This window comes from Sceloporus undulatus, chromosome 4 (assembly GCF_019175285.1).
Source record: "Sceloporus undulatus isolate JIND9_A2432 ecotype Alabama chromosome 4, SceUnd_v1.1, whole genome shotgun sequence".
NCBI classification, from domain to species: domain Eukaryota; kingdom Metazoa; phylum Chordata; class Lepidosauria; order Squamata; family Phrynosomatidae; genus Sceloporus; species Sceloporus undulatus.
Genome location: NC_056525.1, coordinates 27,446,558 through 27,470,404, shown reverse-complemented (window position 1 = coordinate 27,470,404; position 23,847 = coordinate 27,446,558). Strand labels below are relative to the sequence as shown.

Sequence of the window (23,847 nt, the reverse complement as noted above, 5' to 3'; positions counted from 1 at the left end):
ATCAAGTTCCCTGCAGACTGAAGCAGATTTTCCTTTACAAATTCTCTTCTATGTGGCTTGATTCACCATGTCCTCAATCCTGAGCTATTTCCCTGCTGGGGAAAAGCATCCTTACATGCTGCCACACAAGTTCTCAGGGCAATGAGTATTGTTGTCTTTGTACAACACACAGCAGCTTCACTGTGTTGAATATCTTATGAACATCAAGTGGTAACAATTCCAATCAAACCCTTTTAAATTCCAGGTTGTAACACAACAAAATTTGAGAATGTCAAAGAGGGATAAATACTTCTTCAAGGCACTGCAAAATGAGGAATTTTCCGAACTACTCAGATGCATGAGAGTAAGTAGGCTCAAGTCTGCCAAAGTTCATGGTACCAACTTCTTTCTTTCAGTTAGTTTCAAAGGTGCTACAAGATCTCTTGCCACTGACTTTACAGACTAACACAGCTATACCTTTGAATAACTAGCAGAAGGCAGAGTAACTGAAATATTCTACTGAGATGAGATAATGAATGGATATATGACACTGATAATCATCTTACTGATTTAATCAGTAAATACAGCTGTAAACCAGTGATTTCCAAAGTTTAGTCCTCCAGGTGTTTTGGACTTCAGCTCCCAGAAGACATAGCCAACTTGGCCAACAGTCAGGAATCCTGGGAGCTGAAGTCCAAAACATCTGGAGGACAAAGTTTGAGAACCACTGCTCTAAACCGTGCCATTATGGATGAAAACTAACTCAAAAATATATATTAGAGACAGATTCGAGGATTGTGGTAGATATCTTCCTTTTCAAGTGTCCCATCCAGTAAATCTCAGACAATCAACAGAAAAGCATACTAAAAGAATGTAGTGGCTTTACAACCAACTAGCATCTATGCCAATTATGACAGCTGAGGGAAAGAAAAATTCATAGAACCAAACATTTCAGTTTATGATCTTGGTTAAGTCACTTTCACTCACAGGCAGCCTCATCAAGTCATTCTATGTTGCCTGTTGAATAATGTTGTTTGCTCTCCCAACTGTTGAATAGGTATAGCAATAATCTGTCCCAAAGGGTTGATGTGGCCATAAATGAATTCAAATACTAAAAGCATTGTAAAGCAATCATATTAGGAAGACATATAATAATAAAATAATAATAAAATCTTTATTTATATCCCGCCCTTCCAAAAAGATCAGGGCGGCTTACAATATGCAACAAGTGCAAACAAATACAGGTTAAAAACATAAAACATCAGTAATACACAATCTAAAAACAATAACAAAGGCCCCGTTAGCCCATCCTCATGGCCACGGAAGAGGAGGGAGGCCCACAGGATATTTAATCGGGGAATGCCTGCTTGAATAGGAAGGTTTTGAGATCCTTCCTAAATTGGGCCAGGGTGGTGGATGAGCGGAGCTCCGTGGGCAGCGTGTTCCAAAGGGCTGGGGCAGCTGTGGAAAAGGCCCTTCTAGAGGTAGAAGCTAACCTAGCCCCAGGCACCTTCAGCAGTTGCTGCCCAGATGTTCTGAGGGTGCGAGGCGGATTGTACGGGGAGAGGCGGTCCTTTAGGAATCCTGGACCCAAGCCATTTAGGGCTTTATAGGTAATAACCAACGCCTTATATTGAGCTCGGAAGCGAATGGGCAGCCAGTGGAGATCTTTAAGCACAGGTGTTATGTGGCTGGTCCTGGATACGCCAGTGACCAGCCGGGCTGCCATATTCTGCACCATTTGGAGCTTCCGAGTTTGGTATAAGGGTTGCCCCATGTAGAGTACATTGCAGAAGTCCAATCTCGAAGTTACCAGAGCATGTACAACAGTTTCTAGGTCCCTCCGGTCCAGGTATGGGCGCAGCTGGCGAATCAGCCGAAGCTGGTAACAAGTGCTCTTGACCGTCGCATTCACCTGAGCAGTCAGGTGGAGCGACGAGTCAAGAAGCACCCCCAGACTGCGCACGGAGTCCTTCACAGGGAGCGTGACCCCGTTCAGGACAGGTGGAACCACCGCCATTCCTGGACCGGGGGAACCTATCACTAGTACCTCCGTTTTCTCTGGATTTAGCTTGAGTCGGTTTCCCCTCATCCAGCCCATTACTGACTCCAGACAGGCCACGAGAGGAGAGACGCCATCCCTAGTCACTGCATCAGTCGGAGACATAGAGAAAATGATTTGGGTGTCATCAGCGTACTGATAACCCCGCGCCCCATGTCTCCGGATGATCTCTCCCAGCGGTATAGATTTCATAAAATCAGTTCTATCCTGTCTAATTTGTTCCTGTTAGTGAGTCACTCCTCATGTGGGTCAGTGGTGTGTGTGTTTATGTATGTGTGTGAGTTCTAGATTTTGGGGGTAGTTGGGGAGAATTTTTGTTTTTGCTTTTACATTATTAGAACTCAATTTTTTAAAAAAACTAAATGTTTTACCTGCTCTTCAGTAATCTGTCTGTACTACTTGAATACTTATGTTATCAATTGACAGAAAGTACCTGAAGCTTGCTTAAGACCACTAAGAACTTATTAAAGTGGGATTTGAACTAGTAATAATCATCTGTTGTTAACACAGTATAACTTCATCTTATGAGTTCTTTGCTATTGCTAAAAATCTTAACAGTTAGCTATTGAGATGGACTTTAAACTACATTTATCATTATCAAGGCAAGAACTAAAGATGAACTTTAATCAGCTTCAAACAGGAATGAAAAATCAATAGTACATGAATAGTACTTTTGTGGACTTGTCTAACTACTACAGAGGTGCATTGTGTTGTAGAGATAATTTAACACTGCCATCATCTTTAGAATATATTTAGGATTAATTTGCAGAGACATCTGGCATCGTACGTACTGATTCAGTGTCCTAAATTTCTACTCCCTTGAAACAACAAACTTTGGCACGAAAGACTTTAACTGCAGTGCTCTAAATATAGTTGCAGCACATGCCATATTTCTACATCCTACTGCCACCTTGCTTAAGGGGGGGATTAAGGAAGTGAGTCCACATGTACTCAGACTTAATTATTTCCAATGAACTTTCCTTGAGAAGGTAGTAGACACGATCTATTTAGATGATCAGTTTCCCGAATAGATAACTGGTCACCAAAAATCGGAAGCAGTTACCCCTCTGAATCTGCTATAGCCACTGTTTGATTTGTCTATTTTAAGGTATGGTTTAAATTTTGAATTGTTTGTTATTTTAGGGTGGTGGAATATTGGGATAGTACTGTTTTATCTTGTAAGCTGCCCCGGTTGTCTTGGACAGAGAAGCAGGATATAAATTTAAAAATATATTTATTATGATCCCTTCAGCTTTGACCATTTGCACCTCTGATTTTTGTGACAATTGGTCAAATTATTTCTGCATTTTGTCAAGAGCTCTAAGATATCAAACTAGCTTATCTGTGTGGACACTAGGAGATGGAACTGAAAATTCCAACAGTGAACTCCAATTATTTCCAAGAGTCTACATATTTTGGTTTGGTTTGTTATGTGTATACGCGCCTTCATGGCATCTATCAATTTATGGCAACCCCATGAATTTAAGGAGACAGGAAATAACAGGAAACATTATTTTTAATGAAACAAATGATATCTGGCCCAAGCATGCCACAGAATCACTGGAGGACATAGAAATACCTACAGAGAACACTTCTCTATGCATTTCTATGGCTTCTAACAAAATTCTATGATATGCTTGGACCAGAAATTGACCACAGAATTACACTGGAGGACTTAGGCGGGTTACAGACCGCCACTTGAGGTCTGCCGCCGCCGCTTGCTCCGTGAGGGAGCCGTAGCAGCCACACCGCGCAGCTCCCGCGCGGAGCGAAAATGGAGCTCCTTCTTGCGGCGCCTCTATGATGTCGCAAGGCGCCGCTGGCGCATTCGCGACGTCATAAGACGCCGCGACACGTCTGGATGCTATGCGTCCGATACGTAAACATGGCGGCCCCCATGTGGAAGAGGCGCCGTCATGTTGTACGTATGGAATACGTACTAGGGTTAGGGGGTGCGGAAGCACCGCCCCTTCCTAACCCTAATACGTATTCCATATGTATATTTTGGCAGTCTGTAACCCGCCTTAGAAATGCCTACAGAGAACATATTTTTTCAGACATGAATAAGTCAAACTGTGGATACTCAATCTGTTCATATGGGGGTCACACTGTACTACCCATGCTGGCAGGCTTCAATGGAAGTTGCACCAAGTTGGGGAAGGATATCCTATTCCATCCTTACAACATATTCAACTTACATAGATTTCTGAGTTATTCCTTCTGTGTATGTGGTGAATTTATTGATCTGTTGTTCATGATGCAATAGTAAAACTGTATTTTTTCTTTCATAAATCAGTACATTTTGATATTAACAACTCAAAATACAAAATGAAGACCTATGTTGCCCCATTTACCAGTTAAGATATTACTGTATAGCCAACTATTATCCACAGTATTCACAGTGGTCTCTCCAACTGAGAGTTAGTTGTACATGAGAGCCTTTAATTGCTTTGGGGACCATCCTAGTACGTATGATAATGCCTTCATTTCTTCAGAAACACCTCTACTCAGAAGATGTAGCTGAAGACAGAAGTGTGGCAGAATTTTTTCTCCAAACTATCTGGGCAGCATGTATCACCAACAAACTGGGTTCTACCTCATGTAATTTTATCTGAGGTTTTTTTTTTAAGTCTTGTTTCATTAAGTATAAACATTGGCTTACCTGGTGAGATGTTTGTTTTAAGCGATGGAGATGAAGGCATCCTTGATGTGTGGGTTAGACCCTGTGGCTCGCTCTAGGTCAGGCAGGAAGTAACAAAACTTTAGAGGCGTGTCCACAGGATAGGACTAACTCCCAAAGCAAGCTTCAGTTAATGTAACAGCCTAGAGAAGGAAGGTTTGTAAGAACTCTCAAACAACTAAGAACCAAATTTTAGGGCATCTAAAAAAGGCCTAATAACCAAAAAACTGTAAACGTCCAACGGGATGAGAAAAAACACTAATGGTTGACCTCAAACCTGGGTGCCAGGAGATCAAGACCAATCAGAGGGAGGAGAGGATGCCTTCGTCTCCATTGCTTAAAACAAACATCTCACCAGGTAAGCCAATGTTTATTTTTCCAGGGATGGAGAGAAGGCATCCTTGATGTGTGGGATATGGCATAGCTCCCAAAAAATAAGGGTGGGTAGAAGGAGATTGAGTTAATGAGGTACTACGGCCTGTAGTACCCTCCTTCCAAAAGCCACCTCAGATGACTGGAAGGAGTCCAGGTGGTAATGTCGGACAAAGGTAGATGTCGAGGACCATATAGCTGCCCTGCAGATCTCTTCTAGAGAGGCATTAGTGGAGAGTGCCGCCGAGGTTGAAGCACTACGCGTAGAATGTGCGAAAACAGTTCCAGGAAGAGGCTTTGCAGAATCTGTATAACACATGGATATGCAGGACCTGATCCATCAAGAAAGTGTAGAAACGGACACCTTTTTGCCCATGGAATTTTTGTGGAATGAGACAAAAAGGCTGTCTATCAAACGGAACCTTTTAGTTCTATTAATATAAGTGCGGAGAGCCCTTCAAACATCCAGTGTATGCCAGGTCTTTTCCAAGTCTTTTTTGGGTTGAGAGCAAAAAGAGGGTAGGATGATATCTTGGGACCTGTGGAATGTAGAGTTTATCTTGGTTATAAAAGTTGAATCTAGTCTTAGCAACACAGTCTTCTCTGACACGCAGAGCTCTTTGCGTATAGACAGGGCACCAAGTTCTGAGACTCTCTTGGCCGAGGTGATGGCTGTGAGAAATAGAACCTTCCAGGTAAAGAATTTTAAGTCTATGTCTTTTAGTGGTTCAAACAGAGCTTTGGTAAGAGCCGAAAGTACCTTGTGTAGGTCCCAGTTAGGGTATCTGTGTACTGTGGGAGGTCAGGTGAGAGTGGCTGCTCGAAGAAACCTTCTGACATAGTAGTTGTTGGACAGTTTGTTAGCGTGTTTTTGAGGAAAGGCAGAAGTGATGGCAGAGACCTGTCTTTTGAGAGTGTTGGGCTTAAGACCTTTATCAAGTCCTTCTTGGAGGTAAGAAAGTAGAGAGCTCACAGATGCCTTGAGTGGGTTAAGTTTGTTTAGCTTACACCAACAGGCAAATGATCTGAAAGAATATTCGTATATTCGTCTGGTGGAAGGTCGTCTAGCATTGATGATGGTGTCTATCACCCTACACGTGAGCCCTTCTTTTATCATATTTTGGCGTTCAACCTCCAAGCGTGAAGGTTGAGCCAGGCCGGATCTGGATGGTGAAACTGACCCTGGGATAGAAGGTCTGGGCGAAGCGGAAGCTTGAGAGACTCTTGAGCCATTGTCAGGATCTCTGAGAACCATGGTCTTCTTGGCCAGTATGGGGCTATTAGTATTATTGTCGCTCTTTCTTTTCTTGCCTTTTTTAGGCACTTGTTGATCATGGACATTGCAAGGAAGGCATATAGTGTCCCGTCTGGCCATGGGGCATGTAGAGCGTCCATTTGTTCCGCTCCTTGAGTTAGGAACCGAGAGAAGAAGCGTGGCAGTTGATTGTTTATGGATGATGCGAAAAGATCTACCAGGGGAGTTCTGAGCTTCAGGATGTAGCTGCCACTCTGACTGGTCTATGTCCTGTCTGCTGAGCCAGTCGGCTCTCGTATTTAGAGTCCCCTTGATGTGTTCTGATCTTATTGAGAGGAGATTTGTTTGTGACCACTTGAAGAGAAGCTCTGTCTCGCTCATTAGAGACTTTGATCTTGTGCCTCCTTGTCGATTTATGTGGGCTTTTGTTGACATGTTGTCTGTCCGAATCAACACTGGTTGTCCTTTGACCAGGGATGAGAATTGTAGAAGAGCCAGGCGCACCGCTCTGAGTTCTAGGAGATTTATGTTGTGGCTTTGTTCTTGGACGGACCATCTTCCCTGTGCATAGGAGTTGTTGCGTGTGGCTCCCCAGCCCCGCAGACTGGCATCTGTCATCAGCTGTAGTTCTTGAGGAGGCCAGAGTCGTCGACCTGTTTTGAGATTGGGAGAAGTCCACCAGAGGAGGAAGCGTCTGTGAGGGAGTATCAGTCGTTTGTTGATCTTTGACAATATGTGTTTTTGATGAGGAAGGAGAAACCACTGGAGAGGCCTTGAGTGAAATCTGGCCCAGGTTGTGCAGTCTATCATTGATATCATTAAGCCTTGTAATCTCGCCAGGAGCAAAAGGTTTGTCGAGTGAGAGCGGGACACGAGGTTGATGGTCTGACAAAGTTTGTTTATTCTTTCTGGTGAGAGGTATACCTTGCCGTGTAGGGTATCGATGATCGCCCAGAGGTGGAGAATATGGTGGCAAGGCTCTAGGTGGCTCTTCCCATGATAGACCAGAAAACCATGTCTTGTCAATGAGGATAGGACCAGAAGGACATCCTGACGGCCTTGTTGGAGTGACGGTGAGCGAATTAAGATGTCGTCCAAATAAGGATGGACGTGGATTCCCTGTAGTCTCCAATGGGCCACCAGCGATATCATGATCTTTGTAAAAACCCAAGGAGCTGATGAGAGGCCAAATGGAAGGGCTTTGTATTGGTAATGGTTGTGGTGGTAGGAGAATCTCAGAAATCGACGGTGGAGAGGGTGAACAGGAACATGAAGGTAGAGCTGATCTGAATGCATCTGACCAGAGCAGAGGCAGAAACGAAACTGAAGCTTGCTTTGGGGGTTAGTCCTATCCTGTGGACACGCCTCTAAATTTTGTCTACTTCCTGCCTGGCCTAGAGCAAGCCACAGGGTCTAACCCACACATCAAGGATGCCTTCTCTCCATCGCTGGAAAATCAAAATTCTTTTCTCAAATACAATATTCTACTGATACGCAGAAAGAATTCACTTTCCCCTACAAAAATCAAACTAACTAAATCCTTCCAAGGAATTACTCAAATCTGACCTACCTGTGAAAATATTAAGAGTCCACCTGTATAAGCATATTTATGTCAGTCAATGTGGCCTAAAGGACAATACAAATGGTTCTAGTAATGTTTTCCCACCTGTTGCCTGACATATTCATCATGAACAAATGATCATTTATAAGCCTGAACTTTTAAAAACACTATAATTTTATTACTGCACAAAGATGGACATCTTTTTAATGTGTCAGATGGTGAATGGTGCAGTATACAAATACTATGGATGTTTTTGTTTCTTCTCTCTGTGCCATTTCAAATTGCGTATATGAGGCAAGTTATATTGGAAATAGACATACAAGACAACAGATTGCCAACAAAACAGCTATCCCATGTTTCCTTGCACTCTTTCCTCCCGTAAAATGTTAATGACAATTTAAATGAAATTTTAATGGAATGTGATAATATGCTACATTCATGCTTCCCACCCATGCATGTCTCAAATCAACAAAATTTAGGGGAAGCTACAAATGTGTCACATTATATTTTTAGTTATTACTGTAACATCTAGTTGCAACCTTCATAAGTTGGGGGGGGGGGGAGAGATAGCATTTCAATAACACAATAAATTCAGCCTCAGATAGCTTGTCTAGCTAGACGTCAGTAATCAGACCCCAAAATTTCTTTGCTCTTTTGGTTACTTACACTTTTATTTGATATTATTCATAACCACATTTGGCTTCTTTGCCTGAATTAGAATTACTGATCACAAATAATATTAGTGTTCAGGACAATTAGTATTTAGTAACCAACCTGTTTGCTTCAGTACTTCCAGACTTATTCACAAGAATGCCTAACCAGTGTGCAGTGAGACAGATATAGCTAAATTCTTGAGATCCGTAGCCAAGGAGAGCAGTGGGGGAGTTGCCACTTGAATCTGACACATGCTAGACTGAGACACCATATTGCAACTGAACACAATGCATTCAAGTCCTGTTGGAAAAAATGTTGAAATGAGGTTTACCAGTACTTTGGTGTGATATCCCTTTAGTTTTAACAGCTGTGCAATTCAGAACATTTGATATATAGGGTTTTTTGTCTGTTGCAAACAGAGCAATAACTGGGTAATCACAACTGTTAAACACAATAAGAATATTTCACAGAATTAACTGGATAAACTCATGTTAGGTGAACAGAAAGAAATGTAAGGAGGAAAAGGACTGGAGACAGCAAACCACTAACATGAAAATTGATCAGAAAATCAGATGACAAGCAGAGAACCAAGAGTTTTTTTTACTATGATTAAAAAGGTGATGCAGGTCTGGCTGGCAAATGCAGTTCTAAGAATACTTGGTTAGACCTTTCCAGTAAGAATGCAACAGTTACAATCACAAGGTGGTGCTTCTTTCCCTCCACGAGTCTCACCCACTGGGCAATGCCTTTTGGATTTAATTTATAATGAATTTTTTTCATGCTTCAACTGGCTGAACTGGTCTAGTACTTTTGAGAAGATAAGAGTATCAGAATGAAATATCATCCAGAATAATGTGAGAACTAGAAAGGGAAAGGGAAAATTCACTCCCCTGGGATTTTACCCTTTGTAGTAGTTGGAATATTTTGGATAGTTCTATATGTGAGGACACATAAAAAAGTATACTAAAACACTGTTTGCAAGGATCTCACTAAATTAAGCATCATCAGGTTTTTGTTCTGTATTGCTTTGCAAAGGGTCAAATCCTGATTCATTCTCAACAGAGCTCCCTTCACACAGGAAGAAGAAGATAAATTATTTTAGCAATTTTATCTGGCAGCTTCTACTTCACCTTAAGGTTGGACCTTTCTGAACAGCACAGCAGATAAGTGTTGAGGGCTGCAGTGGGAAGGGGCAATTGGTGAAAAGTGCTGTCCCACCTCTTCCCTCCATTGAGGAGTCTACAATTAATAGAAGAGCCCTTCTCTGTACAGAGGAGCAACTCTGCATTTAAATCTTACCAGGTTCTATCAGTCCATCTTCTGTCTATCCAACATTTCACAGCTTCTCTTCCTTTAAAGTACACTGTTTTAAATTTTCTTTCACTCTGTATCTCTATGTTGCCTTTGCATGTTATACATACATATTATAGTCCACTACTCCCTCCCTCTTTTACTCCATCTCAGATGCTGGTGATGGCTCTACATTTTTTCTGACAACTCCCCCACTGCTCTCCTTGGTGTTTTAATTATTTATACTAATCATTCCTCTGGTCTGCTTCTCATCGCCTCTTCCTAGCCTCTCCCTTCCATGTTTAACTTGGATAAATTCTAAGACATTCTCTTGAGTTGTCTTCCCCAAGAATAGCTTTGTGTCCAACTCATCTGCTGTGAAATACCTTTTATCTCTCTGTGTTGCTCACTATCTACCCACACCACAATCTCCACTGTTTGTCTTCCTTGACCTTTATTCCTTTGATTAACTAGTTTTCTCAAGAGAATTATCCTTGCCTCTTTTTTTCTTTCCTTGCTGTGATTTCAATTAAATTCTATAGTTTACACCTCTAATTCATTCCAATAATTAGTTCTTGACACATCTGACTAACCCTCTGCAAAAAATATGCCCCCTTTCATTCTCAATCCTGACTCACTCCTTCTGTTTGTTATCTTCTAGGGCTTGGAAGTAAGTAGTTACAAACCATCAGTTGTGTATAATTAGTTTCTCTCACAAATAACTAAGGTAAAAGTGAGAGTCATGGGACCCACAGGAAATGTACAGTCTGTGGCAAAATTCCATGTGGACCTTGGGCCTCCTAGCACTCCCACTCCCTCATTTCAATTTTTTGGCTAAAAATTACTCTGGGATGCCATTCTGAAATTAAACTCTCCATCAAGAAGACTCCCACCCCAAAAGAGAGAGGTAAAATGCTTTAAGTATCTAGAGCATGTCTTTCAGTAACAGAAAGTGATTGTTGCTGTGGTGGTGAAAGGGCTGCAGACACCCAAAAACATTTGTTTGTTTGTTTCCTTTTTATGCCACCTTTATCCAAAAGGAACCCAAGGTGGCTCACAAGATAAAATTTCTAGTTGCTATCTCTTATGCCAATCCCCCTCCCACTTTCACCATATGATCAGCCTCTTTCACAGCTCTCACACCTTCCCTTCAGCATTCAAATATGCCACTATGTCCACATTCTTATAAATGAATAAGTAAACACTGCACAATCCATCCTCCTTTCCCAATTATTGACCAATTTCCATCCTTTCCTTTATCGTCATGAACCATGCGGCTTTCTCCTGCTGTTTCAAGCTTTCTCTCATCCTACAGAGGCAACCTGAAACTCCAAGGAAGTGTCTTTTGTGTTTCTTCCTGGACTGTAAGACTCTTTGTCTCCCAAAGCCCACATGGGCAAAAGGAATGGCCTCTGCCTGCATGGATATCCCTCCATACCATCTTAACTGACTGCAACATCTTGACAAAATGTAGGCCTATGACTCTAACACTGTCATATTTCCCCTCCTGTATGACTTTTAATACATTTGCCAGATGAAGCAGCCAACGGAGCTTTGAAAGCTTTCATCATGCATTTTGTGCATTTTGATTTGCCCCATAGAGGTATTGTTGTTTTGTGGATTTTGGATATTATTGTAAACTACTCTTTTTGATACGTTGGGCCTGAACAGACAGGCCAAAATAAAGCTGCTTCGGATCACTTTGGAGGTATGCTGTTTAAATGACACATGCATCTTAAGAGGCCAGTAGCTGCACCAAAGCCACACTCGTCCTTAGGATAGGAGAGTGGCTTTGGTGAGGCTTCTGGCCTCTTAGGACGCATGCATCATTTAAACAGCATACCTCCAAAATGACCTGAAGCAGCTTTATTTTGGCCTGTCTGTTTGGGCCCATTGTTAGTTTTTGGTGATCTTCCCTCATTCTTTGTACCTCACTAAAACTGCCCTCATAAAAAAAGATTGACAACCTCTTCCCTGCCAAATCTGAAGGCCTCCATTTCTCTTCATTCCCTTTGACAATTCTCTCCTGCTCCTGATAAAGGTTGGTAAGCCTTGTTTACTCCCTTTATGTTCTAGGACTCTCTAATTTTGATTTCAGATTGTTTACTTCCTACCCAACTGTTCTTTCAATGCCTCCATAGGGAAACCACACCTTTCCTTTACTTTCCTTGTCTGTGCTAGTGTGACTCAAGATTCTGCACTTGGCCCTCTACTGCAGTGCTCCTCAGACTATCTGATGTGAGGAGGACCTGCACTTTTTTCCAGATGTTCAAGACAGCAGTATCATATTCATGTCCAGTGGATACCACTGTTTCTTCTTCTGGAAACCTTCCATGGACATGTAGATCACCATGGACCACCAATTTATGAGTAGTACTGTTCTACTGCTGTTTTAATCATTTGCCCTCAGACAGTCTCATCACTTTGCATGGATCTGTGTGCCACCTATATATAATTCCAAGTTCTACCTGTCTACTACAATCTTTCTGCCTACATCCAATTTCACATCTCCAACTGTGTCTAATATTGCTACTTGAATCTCCTCTGGGGTATGTTTAGGACTAAATTTACCTTTGCTAAACAGCCCTGGTCTTTCTATTCAGTCACACTTTGATGAGGTACAGCTTTGCTCTTCTCGCCCCCCCCCAAAAAAAAATTCAATCCATTGCCAAATCATGTCACATCTTTCTTTACAACATTACACAAAACAATTCACAAGACTCCACTGTCAAATTCAATATCTATTTACTAGGTGATCTAGACATGTGCATAGCAATTTGCCACAATGCATATAAACCTCAAAATCAGAATCCAGAATAGAATCTAGATACTCATTTTCTACTCATGGTAGCACAGAAGAAACCTAGAATACGGTTGAGTCTGCCAGGAAATGGGACACACACATATTAGTTATCAGCCATTTTTACTAGACCCAAGAAATCTCTCTCTTTCTCAGACTGAGTACTCTTTCAAAAGAAAAGCAAAGTCCCAATTTTGGAAAAACCAAACAAAAAATGCAACATAAACCGTGATTTTTACAAATTAAGTAAAGTATATTAAATAAAACTGGCTTATCGGATGTAATATAATTAAATTTTAATTTCATTTTGGGATTTGGAGAACTACAGGTCTAATTTTAATGCATTTTTTTAAAAGATTATGCATCCTCCACATCAGTGATTATCAAAGTGCAGAACGCACGTGTCAAGGGAGGATTCAAAGGAGGCACAAGAAATTGCTCAAGGGCTGGGTGGGCTGCTGGTGAAACCACCTCCTCCTCTCCATCTCCTTTCTTGCTAACAGCCCTTTCCCACCTTGGCACCATGATGCCTACAGCTCACTCCCATGCCACTGATGCACCTCCTAGGATGAATGAACTAGAGATGTCATTGTCGTACAAAGTGCAGGGGGAAAGCTTGTAGACCGACAAAGGAGATGTGGCATTGTCATGCTGGAAGTAAGGCACAGGCGTCATGATGCCAAGGTGGGAAAGTGGGTATGGGCTAGAAGTGTTGGCAGGAAAGGTGATGGACAGCAGAAGGAGGGCAAGTTGGACACCACTGCCAGACTGGACTTGCCACAGATGCTGCACAAATCTCCTTTAGTGTCATCTTCCTTCTCAAGAGAAAGAGGATAACACTGAAGAAGATTTCTGCAGCAGTTTCATCATCCTTGTAGGCACAGGAGGGAAGAGTTGTAGACCGCTAGTGACAGCAATTTGGAATGAGGTAGAGGTGTTGTGGTGCCAAAGCTGGAAATGGAGGTATGGGCATCTCCTTCTTGAACTGTCTGTTCCTGTTCAGTCAATGTTGAAGTATTATAAAATGAACAGTATTTGTTTTGAAAATGAAGCATTCTTTTAAGAAGATTTAAATTAATAATAATAATAATAATAATAATAATAATAATAATAATATTGTACCATCAGGTATTGCATCAGCAAGAAGGAGCCTACAGTGTGTAATTATAAAATGTTAAAATATGAATGTACATAAATTTGTGAACAAAAATGTGCATACTAAAAAACAGACTACTTTTATTGATATACTACTTAAAATGGTGGGGGTGACATCCACATGTAGATGTAAAAGGGATCAAGAAAGGTAAAGTTTCAGAACCACTGCTTCACACAATTCTGACCGGTGACTGTACTACCTAGGGCTGATAGGAGTTGCAGTCCAACAACCTTTTTTTTGGGGGGGGGGTCATCAACTGTCCAGTTCCAACATTTTTATCAATGTTTTCAACCTTATTCAATCTTTGAATCACAATCCTTATTCTATGTAGTTGTCAAAATGACCACCTTTTGCACTTATCACCAGCAGCAAAGAAGGAAATCCAAATCAAGCATTTTATCTACCACTTGTGCTTGTGAACTGTCAACAGGCAAACTTACACTGACAGGTTGAAATAACAGCAAGGAAGTGTAAATTGACCCATTATCTCAGGAACTTAAGAACTGAAGACCCAACAAGGCAGCTCAAGCACTGTTCTTTCTATAGCTTCATATGAAAGTGATCACAGAAGGCTAAACCTACAGAGCACTTAAAATTATCACTGCATCAGTCCCCAAGCTAAGTAACTGAAGCAAGGCTTACAAGAACCATGTTTTAAATGGCCTGGATATATAAATGCACCCATTAGTGTCTATATGTATAAAAACCTTGTTACTCACTACTCTGAAAGTACATATAAAAACACAAATATATGTGCAAGCACATGAAAAAGGATCAGTAAAGCAGCACAAACCATGTTAAACTACCTCACTGAATAACACTTTGTGATAATCTAAGGACAGTTCTCTATTCATTTCTGGCATATAAAGAAAGCTTTGTAGGTTACTGTACAGAATAATCCTGGAACATCATGTGGAAATAGCTGATATAAAGCATATCCAATATAATGCCGAGTCCAAATAAAATCAAGGCTTTACCATACAGATTTTTTATTCTTTTTTAGTGGAAATTAAGACTTAAACAGTCAAATGTTTGCCTTTGGGATTAGCCTCACTAAAGCCAATGACCCACAGACAGTGGTGAGAACTCCTATAAGTGTAGCTCCATATGGTGGACTGTCTACTGGAGTAGAAAAGCTTTACATCCACTTGCAGCTGTCAGGTCCTGTATCACATTTTAAGTGCTATAACTGCACTTAAATAGGAATGCACTTATGTAGGAATGCACCCACATAGCTGTACCCATGACCTTCCATGTATCTGCTCACACCTATAGATAGGCCCAAGGCTGCAGACAACATATCTGTATTCTAAGACACTCACCTTCAGTTAATCTGATGAACGCATTACAATTAACTTCAGAGAGGAAAGCTAACAATAATCTGCATGAAGGAAGTAGAAGAAAGGAAAGGAAAGAAAACCGATTATACATTGCTTTTCAAGTATGTCCCTGTTTGTTTTCAGAAACATCACCAAAGGGGTTCTTTCCTAGAAATTATCTCCTCCTCTTTTTGAAGCAACTTCTTAACAATAGTTATTTGAGTTTTAGTCTGCTTGTCTTGGAAGGACTAACAAAACTCCACTCAGTTTAAACTCACAGTGTTGCTTCTAAGGATTTGCAGGAATGCTACTCAGTATCTCCATGATATAACCACACGTTTTTTATTTTATTTTATATACATGAAAAGCCATTGATAAAGACATCTCTAAGGTGAGCATTTGGGAATATATCACTTTATATAACAGCTTTGTCTGAATATAATATATTTCTCAATCTTTTTATGCTCGGCATAAACCAACACAGAGTAAAAGAGGAAAATACAAACTTGGAATTCTTTTTGAATTCTAGTGCCTGAAATGTTAACCAGTATAATGATATGCTACTGTTCCTGTGCATTGTTCCTGTGTAGATATTTTAACAAGGATCAATGGCTTTTCCCAAGGAAGAACAAGATTATGAATGAGAGAGATGCATACTTAGCTCCCCAATATAAATAGGACATGCAAACAGAGCCCTTTGATATTTTTAAAGAAGCTCTCAATCACCTTTGATGTTAAAAAAAACCAAGTGCCCCACCAGCCAAAAAAATGTCCCAATCTCTCTATACATGTTCATATGTCACCAAGAGTGGTTTTACAGTATATTGTTTATTAAATGTTACTGTAATGAAAGCAAGTTGCAAGATTTAATGATTTCCTATGAAAGCTTGGACTAGCACCAGAAAAGGCTATTTCGTCTGTCTCATGAATGCCAGTGAGCTACTCCCTTTGTTTAGAGATTAGTTTGGAAGGAAAAGCTGAACAGAATTACATGTTATCATTGCTTCTTTGTTTTATAAGCAATAAACCCATTAAGGATGAGGAGTTATAGGGCAAACTGATATTCTGTTTAAGGACCAGCACTACAGTTTGCATTATTCAACAATTAACATAATTTGACTGCATCTACGCTGCAGAATTAATGTAGTTTGATACCACTTTAACTGTCATTGCTCAATGCTATGGAATTTTGAGATTTGTAGTTTCTCTTCTTAGAGACCTCTGCAGCACAACAAACTACAAATCCCAGGATCCCATAGACTGGACCTATGACACTTAAAGCAGTGTCAAACTGTATTAATTCTGCAGTGTGGCAGCAGCCCTAGATCCTGTCAACAATCATAAATGTACAAGACAACTCTTAAATACATTTGAAGGACAGGAAAAAAAACTGAGCAACTCTGAAACATGATTCCTTTTGAATCAAATATGCCTAGATACTGTCATTCATTTCTACACGTTCTATACTTGGAATTTCAAAGCATGCTCTTGTAGTGGGAAAAGTGTTACAGTGGTGCCTCGGGTTACGAAATTAATTCGTTCCGCCATTCCTTTCGTAACCCGAAAATTTCGTAACCCGAAACACTTTTCCGTTAGCACTGGAAAGCCTATAGCTGCACTTTGCAGCATTTGAATTTCGCGCCTAAATGAATTTTGTAACCCGAAAAATATTTCGTAACCCGAAACAGTTTTTGCCAATCCAACTTTTTCGTATCCCGGAAATTTCGTAACCCGATCATTTCGTATCCCGAGGCACCACTGTATAGAGAATGACATTTTAAATAACCACAATACAGAGGTACTATAATGGGAAACACTGGGCTAGAACCAGACTTAGGATGCATCGACACTGCACAAATAATCCAGTATGACACCACTTTAACTGCCATGGCTCAATGCTATGGGATTCTGGGATGTATAGTTTTGTGAGACATTGAGCCTTCTCTGTCTGAGAGCTCTGATGCCACAATGAACTACCAATCCTAGGAACCTACAGCAGTTAAAACAGTGTCAACTTGGATTATTTCTGCAGTGCAAACACAGCCCTGGTCATACTTAACATAACTGATTAAGTTCTGTTGGTTTCCATGATTTTACTCTGAAACCAACTATAGTTAATACTAAAGCTGCTTGAGCTGTTTGTACTATGGACAACCTATATGAAACAACCACAAAAGATTAGATAGCTGTATTTATGTGGTTTTGAAATGCAATCACAACTGCTCCTTTCAGCTCACCATTGTGCAGTGGCTCCCAAACTTGGTCTGCCAGGTGTTTTGGACTTAGGTCCCCAGGAGGAGACCAAGATGACTGGAGCCCCTTTTGGAGCTGAAGCCCAAAACGTCTGGAGGACCACTGCTAGGCAAACCTCCCCGAGAAGATACAGCTCAGCAGACAAGAGTTCTTATTACCTCTACCTTTTTAGCAACATGGGAGAGAAAATGGCTGTTTTCTTTTCTGTACTCTATTACTATACCAATAAAACAACCCCCTTTATCAGAATCTCTTGTATCTCTGAACACACATCATGAAGTTTGATGCAGGCTGACCTCGGTTGCTGGTTTTAGCTTTTAGCACCATCCTTATACCTGAACAATGAAAGCTGAATTGCCTGTGCCTGTCTTTTTTCCTTATTTTCATCTAAGACCGGAAATCCTGGTGATCAATTTTTTTTCTTGATGATCCCACACTTTCATCATGGGAAACACTGAAAATAAGCCACTCCAGAAATTTTGCATGCAAGGAAGAAACCTGCAGTAAATGTCAAATTCATAAATCAGTTCAGCATTCACAGCCACAGCAATGTATGCTGGAATCTCTTTGGTCAACTACAGATGCAATTGCATGAATCTGACATTTGGTCGTAATTTCAGCTGTATTTTTATTAATTCTACAGGCACATATATTTCTGCTTTATTTTTGAATGCCCATTACTTTTTATGGTTGGAGTGATTTCCAACTTAGTTCTCACAATGAACCTCCACACAGACTTTCAAAGGGTTTACTTATTTTAAATGTTTCCAAGTACTGTATCTCTTGAAAGACTACTGGACTCTGGCTGAAGAGGCAGCTGTTCAGAGATGAACTGTCACATTTTTTTGCTTGTCAGTACTGAAATAGTATCAAAAAATGCAGAAGAAAATGCTGTAGAATTCCCTCACACTGTGAAACATGTTAAACCAATCCTTTTCCAGGACTGAACGTCGTTTCAACATCCGAAAATCTTTTCTACCTCCGAATGCTACTGGAGGCATAATTTACAAGAAAAAGAGGCTTTCATGTTATCTGAATTCTCTGCCCTGAGAGGCAAAAAAGAACAAAACAAAACAAAACAAAACCCCTGATAGTACTTATTTAGGGAGGCACTTGTTTTTTGTTGTAGATACACTTTATCTGCTGCCTTCATTTGTCTTTGCTCTAATGTTGTTGTTTTGCAATTTTATTACTGGTATATATTATGATAATTCCAACTTCTGCTTAACTGTCCTGAGTGTGTATAAAAGTTAAAACATGTAAATTAGGCATACAAATTAGCAATTGGCTTTCATATACAGAAGCATACCTGTGCAGCTGGACTGGGTTTCCAGTCAAAAGCTATGGTTCGGAACACAGTAAAGTCAGAGATAGTGTGATGTAGTAGTTTGGGTGTTGGACTATGACTCTGGAGATCAGGGTTCATTTCCTCGCTCAGCCATGGAAATCCAGTGGGTGACCTTAGGTAGGTCACAGATTCTCAGTCCCAGAAAACCCCATGATAGTTTTGCCTTAGGTTCTGCCATTATTCAGATTGTTTTGAAGGCACACAACAACAACAACAACAACAACCAGGAAGTTGGACAAAAGACTATTGCCAATTTGTGTTATGTTGTCTATTCAATTTTTCTTGGAAACCTATGACAACCCCCTCTGATTTTTTAAAAAACCTTCTGCTTTCAACCTGCAGAAAGCATTCTAAAAATTGGAATGGAAAAAACATTTAACAGTGCAATTCTATATATGCTTATTCAGAAGTCAATCCTGGTGATCTGAATAGGAATTATTCCCAGATAAATGGTTACAGGATTTCCACATCAGGCAGCAATGCTAAATAATTATTTTTTAATCCCCATAGTAATACTTTGTTTTTAACTATCATCATACAGCATTTGACCATTCTGGTAGTGACCAGCTGCAGGAGCCATATAGGTACCTGTTTTCACTGTGGGCTTTTAAATGCTCAATTGAGGCGGGTTATAGACCGCCCATTTGGGGCAGTCTGGACCCGCCCCTTCCCCCAGAGCATCGGGGCTTCAGTGGTTACACCGGCAGCCGCTGAGGCCCCGATCCGCCGCTTTTCGGGCTGCGGGGAAGCAGCAAAACGCCGCTTCCCCGCAGCCAGAAAAGAGGTGTCCCTGGGGCTTCAAGCCCCAAGGACACCCCACAGCGGCAGGGAGAAGAGAAAGGGGCCGCTTGGCCCCTTTCTCTTTTAGTCCGCTGGGCGCAGCTGTCTGAAGGCTGCGCCCAGCGGGCTAAACCAGGAAGGAGCTCCGAAATGGAGCTCCTTCCTGCTCCGTGTTCAGGGCGCACTAAGCGCCCTGGCGTAGAGCAAGGACGTCACGTCCGCGCCGCCCCGTCTAGAGGCAGCGCAGCCATGACGTCCTCACGGCGGCGGCCATATGGAAGGGCTGCTGCTGTTTAGTGCGTGACGAGCATGCACTAGGGTTAGGGCGGTGCGGAAACACCGCCCTTTTGTAACCGTAATGCGTGCTCGTCACGCACTAAAGTGCCGGTCTGTAACTGGCCTGAGAATTGCTTGCAACAGATCTTATGTTCTTCCTATCAAAGGGATTGCTGCAAACAAAACAATTTTATCCATACAGCCTGCACAATTGCATGAGGTGAGGGAAGGACATTTACAGCTGTTCACACACACCATAACCTGCTATGTATGTACCCAATTTCTCCCTCCTCTGTACTGTAGAGAGAACTAGAGAGGATATCACCATGAATTAGTCAAAGGAGAGAAATGGGGAAGGCTGGGGAAGGCAGAGATTACAATTTAGGAAGAATTTGTCCTGCTGGTATTAAGGAGCAATGATAGCTGTATCTGCAGAATTAGACATTTATGTAAAAGACATTTATGTAAAACCCCCAAACAAATGAAAATCCCTGCCTAACAAGCACCGCTGCTGGTGTTAGGAAGCCATCACACCTGTATCCACAGAAACAGAAACCGTGTGTAAATTATATGTAAATGACATTTGTGTAAAACCCCAAGTGAATGAAAATCCCTGCCTGACAGTGCTGCTGCTGCTGCTGATGCTGGGGGGCTGTCATACTTGTACCTACAGCCATAGAAATGAACTTAGGACACAAAGTTCCTGCCTAACAGCCCTGGCACTGAGGTTAAGTAGCTATCACAGCTGTATCCAGAGGCATGGAAATTTACATAGAACCTAAAATGAATGAAATCTGCCTAACAGTGCTGCTGCTAACATTAGGGAGCGATCACACCTGAATCTAAAGCCATAGAAATGTATGTAGAACCCCAAATGAATGAAAATTTCCAACAAGTGAACAAGCCTAACCCAACAAGGGTCTTCAAAACCCTGTTAACATCCAGAGGGGCAGTGCAGGTATGCTACAGTAGAGATGTCCGAAACAACAGCAATTTATTCTTATTATGATTGCTATTGTGAAGTCGAAGGCTTTCATGGCCGGCATCCATACATTTTTTGGTGGGTTTTGCAGACTCTGTGGCCATGTTCTGGAAGAGCTTGTCCTTGACGTTTTGCCAGCGTCTGTGACTGGCATCTCCAAAGCGAAACGTCAGGAATAAACTCTTCCAGAACATGGCCAGAGCCTGAAACCCCCCCCCCCCACAAAAACACAACTACTGTGGAGCTTTGAGAGATGCCTGACATAAAAAGCCATGTATTCTTATCACTGCTGTGGAGCTCTGAAAGATGTCCGACATAAAGGCCATTCATTCTGGCTTATTATTGCTTTTCGCTGGAAGGGAAGCGAATGGAGGCCAGGCTTCTCAGGTTCTTAGAATGGATGACGAAGGGGCTTCTCAGAGCTGAGGGCGGGAAAAGGCGGAAGGAAGGAAGAGAAGGCAGGCATCGCCTCAGCAGCAAGACCTCTCTTTCTCTCGAAGTTTCCACCTTTCTACATGGATAATTCGGGGGAGTCAGGCGAAGAAGAGGGACGCGGGAGGCGAGGCTTGTCGCCGCCTCCGCCTCACTTTGGGCTTGGCGATGATTTTCAAGGGGAGAGGAGAGGTAGGGCTTTGTGGGTGTTTTCGGGCTGTAAGGCCATGTCCCAGAAGAGTCCATTCCGGACAGACAGAGACGTCTAATGTTCTCATGCACATTTGTGAGGGACGCGCCAAGGCTGCGGCAACGGAGGGAGGGAGGGGGCGGTTTCGGCGGCCTCCGCGCAGCAGCTCTCTCCCTCCTCTCCGCAAAAAACAAAACCTCATTCCCTTCAAAGGCGCTCAGCCGCCCCTCCCCCCCGCTTTCGACCGTTAGCGAGGAGGAAAAAAGGGGAGGGGGCAAAAAAAGGGCCCTCGTACCCCCCCAAACAGGAGGCGCGCGCCCGCGCATGCGCACACGCGTCTCCGAGCGGCCTGGCGGGCGCGCGCCCTCCCCCCTTTTTCTCCCCTCAGAGCTGAAGGAAAGCAGAAGCGGCGACTGAGGGGGAGTTTTCCTCTCGCCTCCCTTCGCCATGAAGGGCTGCATCCACACTGGGGGAATAACCCGGTTTGGCAGCGCTTTAACTCGTTGTCTGACTCTTCCCCATGGAATTCTGGGAGTTGGAGTTTGTTGTGGGGCCCAGAGCGGAGCAACTCCAATTCCCAGAATTCCATAGCCTTGAGCCAGACAACGAGTTAAAGCGGCACCAAACTGGGTTATTTCTTGAGTGGCGAAGAAATAATCCCTTTCGAGGCTGCCTTTGCTCAAGGCTTGAGGGTTCTGGGAAGTGTAGTCCTGCGGAGACATCCTAACCTTCTCCGAGACGACGGACAAAACTACAACTCCCACAATTCCTTGGCGCTGCGGTGCGCTTTGGACCTGGCTGGCATGAAGGTGCCCGACCCACCCGCGGATCCCGCTTTTCCTCACCGATGCCGGGCGCCACATAGACGAAGTAGAGGAAGGAGGAGGAGAGGGAGAAGAGGAACAAGGCGGCCACCAGCGAGCGCCGGGGAAGCCGCCAGGGCCTCACAGGGCTCCGCGTCCACCGCATGGTCGGCCGGCCCCTCCTCGCTCCCGCCGCGGTGGTCCAGAGGAGGAGGAGGAGGAGAGTGGCGAGGGTGCCGACCGAGGCGGAGGCTGGCTCGGCGACGGAGAAGAGGCGGCGGCAGCAGCAGCAGCGGCTCCTCCCTCAGTCGCTCGCTCCCTCCGTCGACCCCTTCCTTGCCGGCGCCATGAATGAGGGGCCGTCCGCCGGCGGCGCACGAGAAGCAACAAATAAGAACCTTCTCCTTTCCCTGCGCTTTCCCTTTCTTTTGGGCGAGAACCAAAGGCTGGAGGGGAGTGGGCGGGGCCTCAAGGAGGGGGCCAGGCAGGGACTCTCTCCAAACTCCGCCCCCTCCTGCAAGGCGCCACTCGGGCGCTAAGGGACCGTCCACAAATTCCTCCTCGGCCCCTTCTTTCCACTGCCCTCACTTATACATACTGTACGGTGGGTTCCGCTCCCGCCTCCCGCGGATAACAAAATCCGTGGATGCTCAAGTCCTATTAAACGCGATGGCATCGCAAAATGTGGAAGAAAGCGCAAGGGCCGCCCAGTCCAAGGCCATTCTGCCATGCAGGAACTCTCAGTGAAAGCTCCCCCGACAGGTGGCCATCCAGCCTCTGCTTAAAGACCCCCAAAGGAGGAGATTCCACTACAGCCCTTACTCTCAGGAAGTTCCTCCTAATGTTGAGCTGGAATCTCTTTTCCTTCAGCTTGCATCCATTGTTCTGGGTCCTAGTCTCTGGAACAGCAGAAAACAAGCTTGCTCCCTCCTCAGTGTGACATCCCTTCAAGTATTTAAACAGGGCTACTATATCAGTCGTGCTCAAAATGGAGGACATTTTTGAATTCCTCCTGGACAGTTGACATGTAGGGCATGCCCTGGAAAAGGAAGGCCTCTGCTGACCCTGTCCCAACCGCAAAGGAGAACAAGGCACCGTGAAATGTAGGATGTTCAAGAAAAAAATGTAGAACATTGCCCAATAAAAGCTCGAGCAACCCAGAAAATACTCATCCTTCAGTAGTCATGCTGAAAATGGGGGGGGGGGGGGGCATTTGGAAATGCCTCCCAGTCCCAGACAGGAGGTTTAAATGTAGGACATGTCTTGGAAAGAAAGAGGGCTGCTCACCCTGAGGCTGACCAGATGTCCTCCTTTCCCAGGACATGTCTTACATTTCAACCATTTTGAAATGTCCTTCATTTTGAGCATGACTAAGAAACACGAATTTACATTTATAGCAGCTTTTTTTAGCTTTTATTGGGTCATGTCCTACATTTTTCTTGAACGACCTGCATTTTACAGTGCCTTGGATGGTTGAATCCATGGATAAAGAATCTGTGGGTGTGGAGGACAAACTCTGCATGAGTAAAGTTTAACCCAGTACCTTTTACCCTTAGGTACCCTGTTTGCATCTGCATATGGACAATCATCACAAGCCCCCCTCAATGGAGTATATAAATAAAAATATTTTTCTTATTTAGTGTGCATATTTCCAT

At 42.9% G+C, this 23,847-nt stretch overlaps 1 protein-coding gene across 4 annotated transcripts in view; it reads right to left on the bottom strand.

The window, feature by feature from the left end:
• B4GALT5 (beta-1,4-galactosyltransferase 5) overlaps positions 1–22,495 on the bottom strand; it is a 67,572-nt gene extending 45,077 nt beyond the window's left edge. For 3 of the 4 annotated variants that reach the window (XR_006103467.1, XM_042462699.1, XM_042462700.1), the window contains exon 1: positions 22,235–22,495. Coding sequence is in view for 2 of the 4 variants with exons in the window: in XM_042462699.1 (XP_042318633.1) it covers positions 22,235–22,358 (124 nt within the window). In the remaining 2 variants the exon portion in view is untranslated. Of the gene's footprint in view, positions 1–15,131; positions 15,152–22,234 lie in introns of those variants that run through there. The other variant, XM_042462701.1, reaches the window with a different exon arrangement.
• Between the last annotated feature and the right edge of the window lie 1,352 nt (positions 22,496–23,847).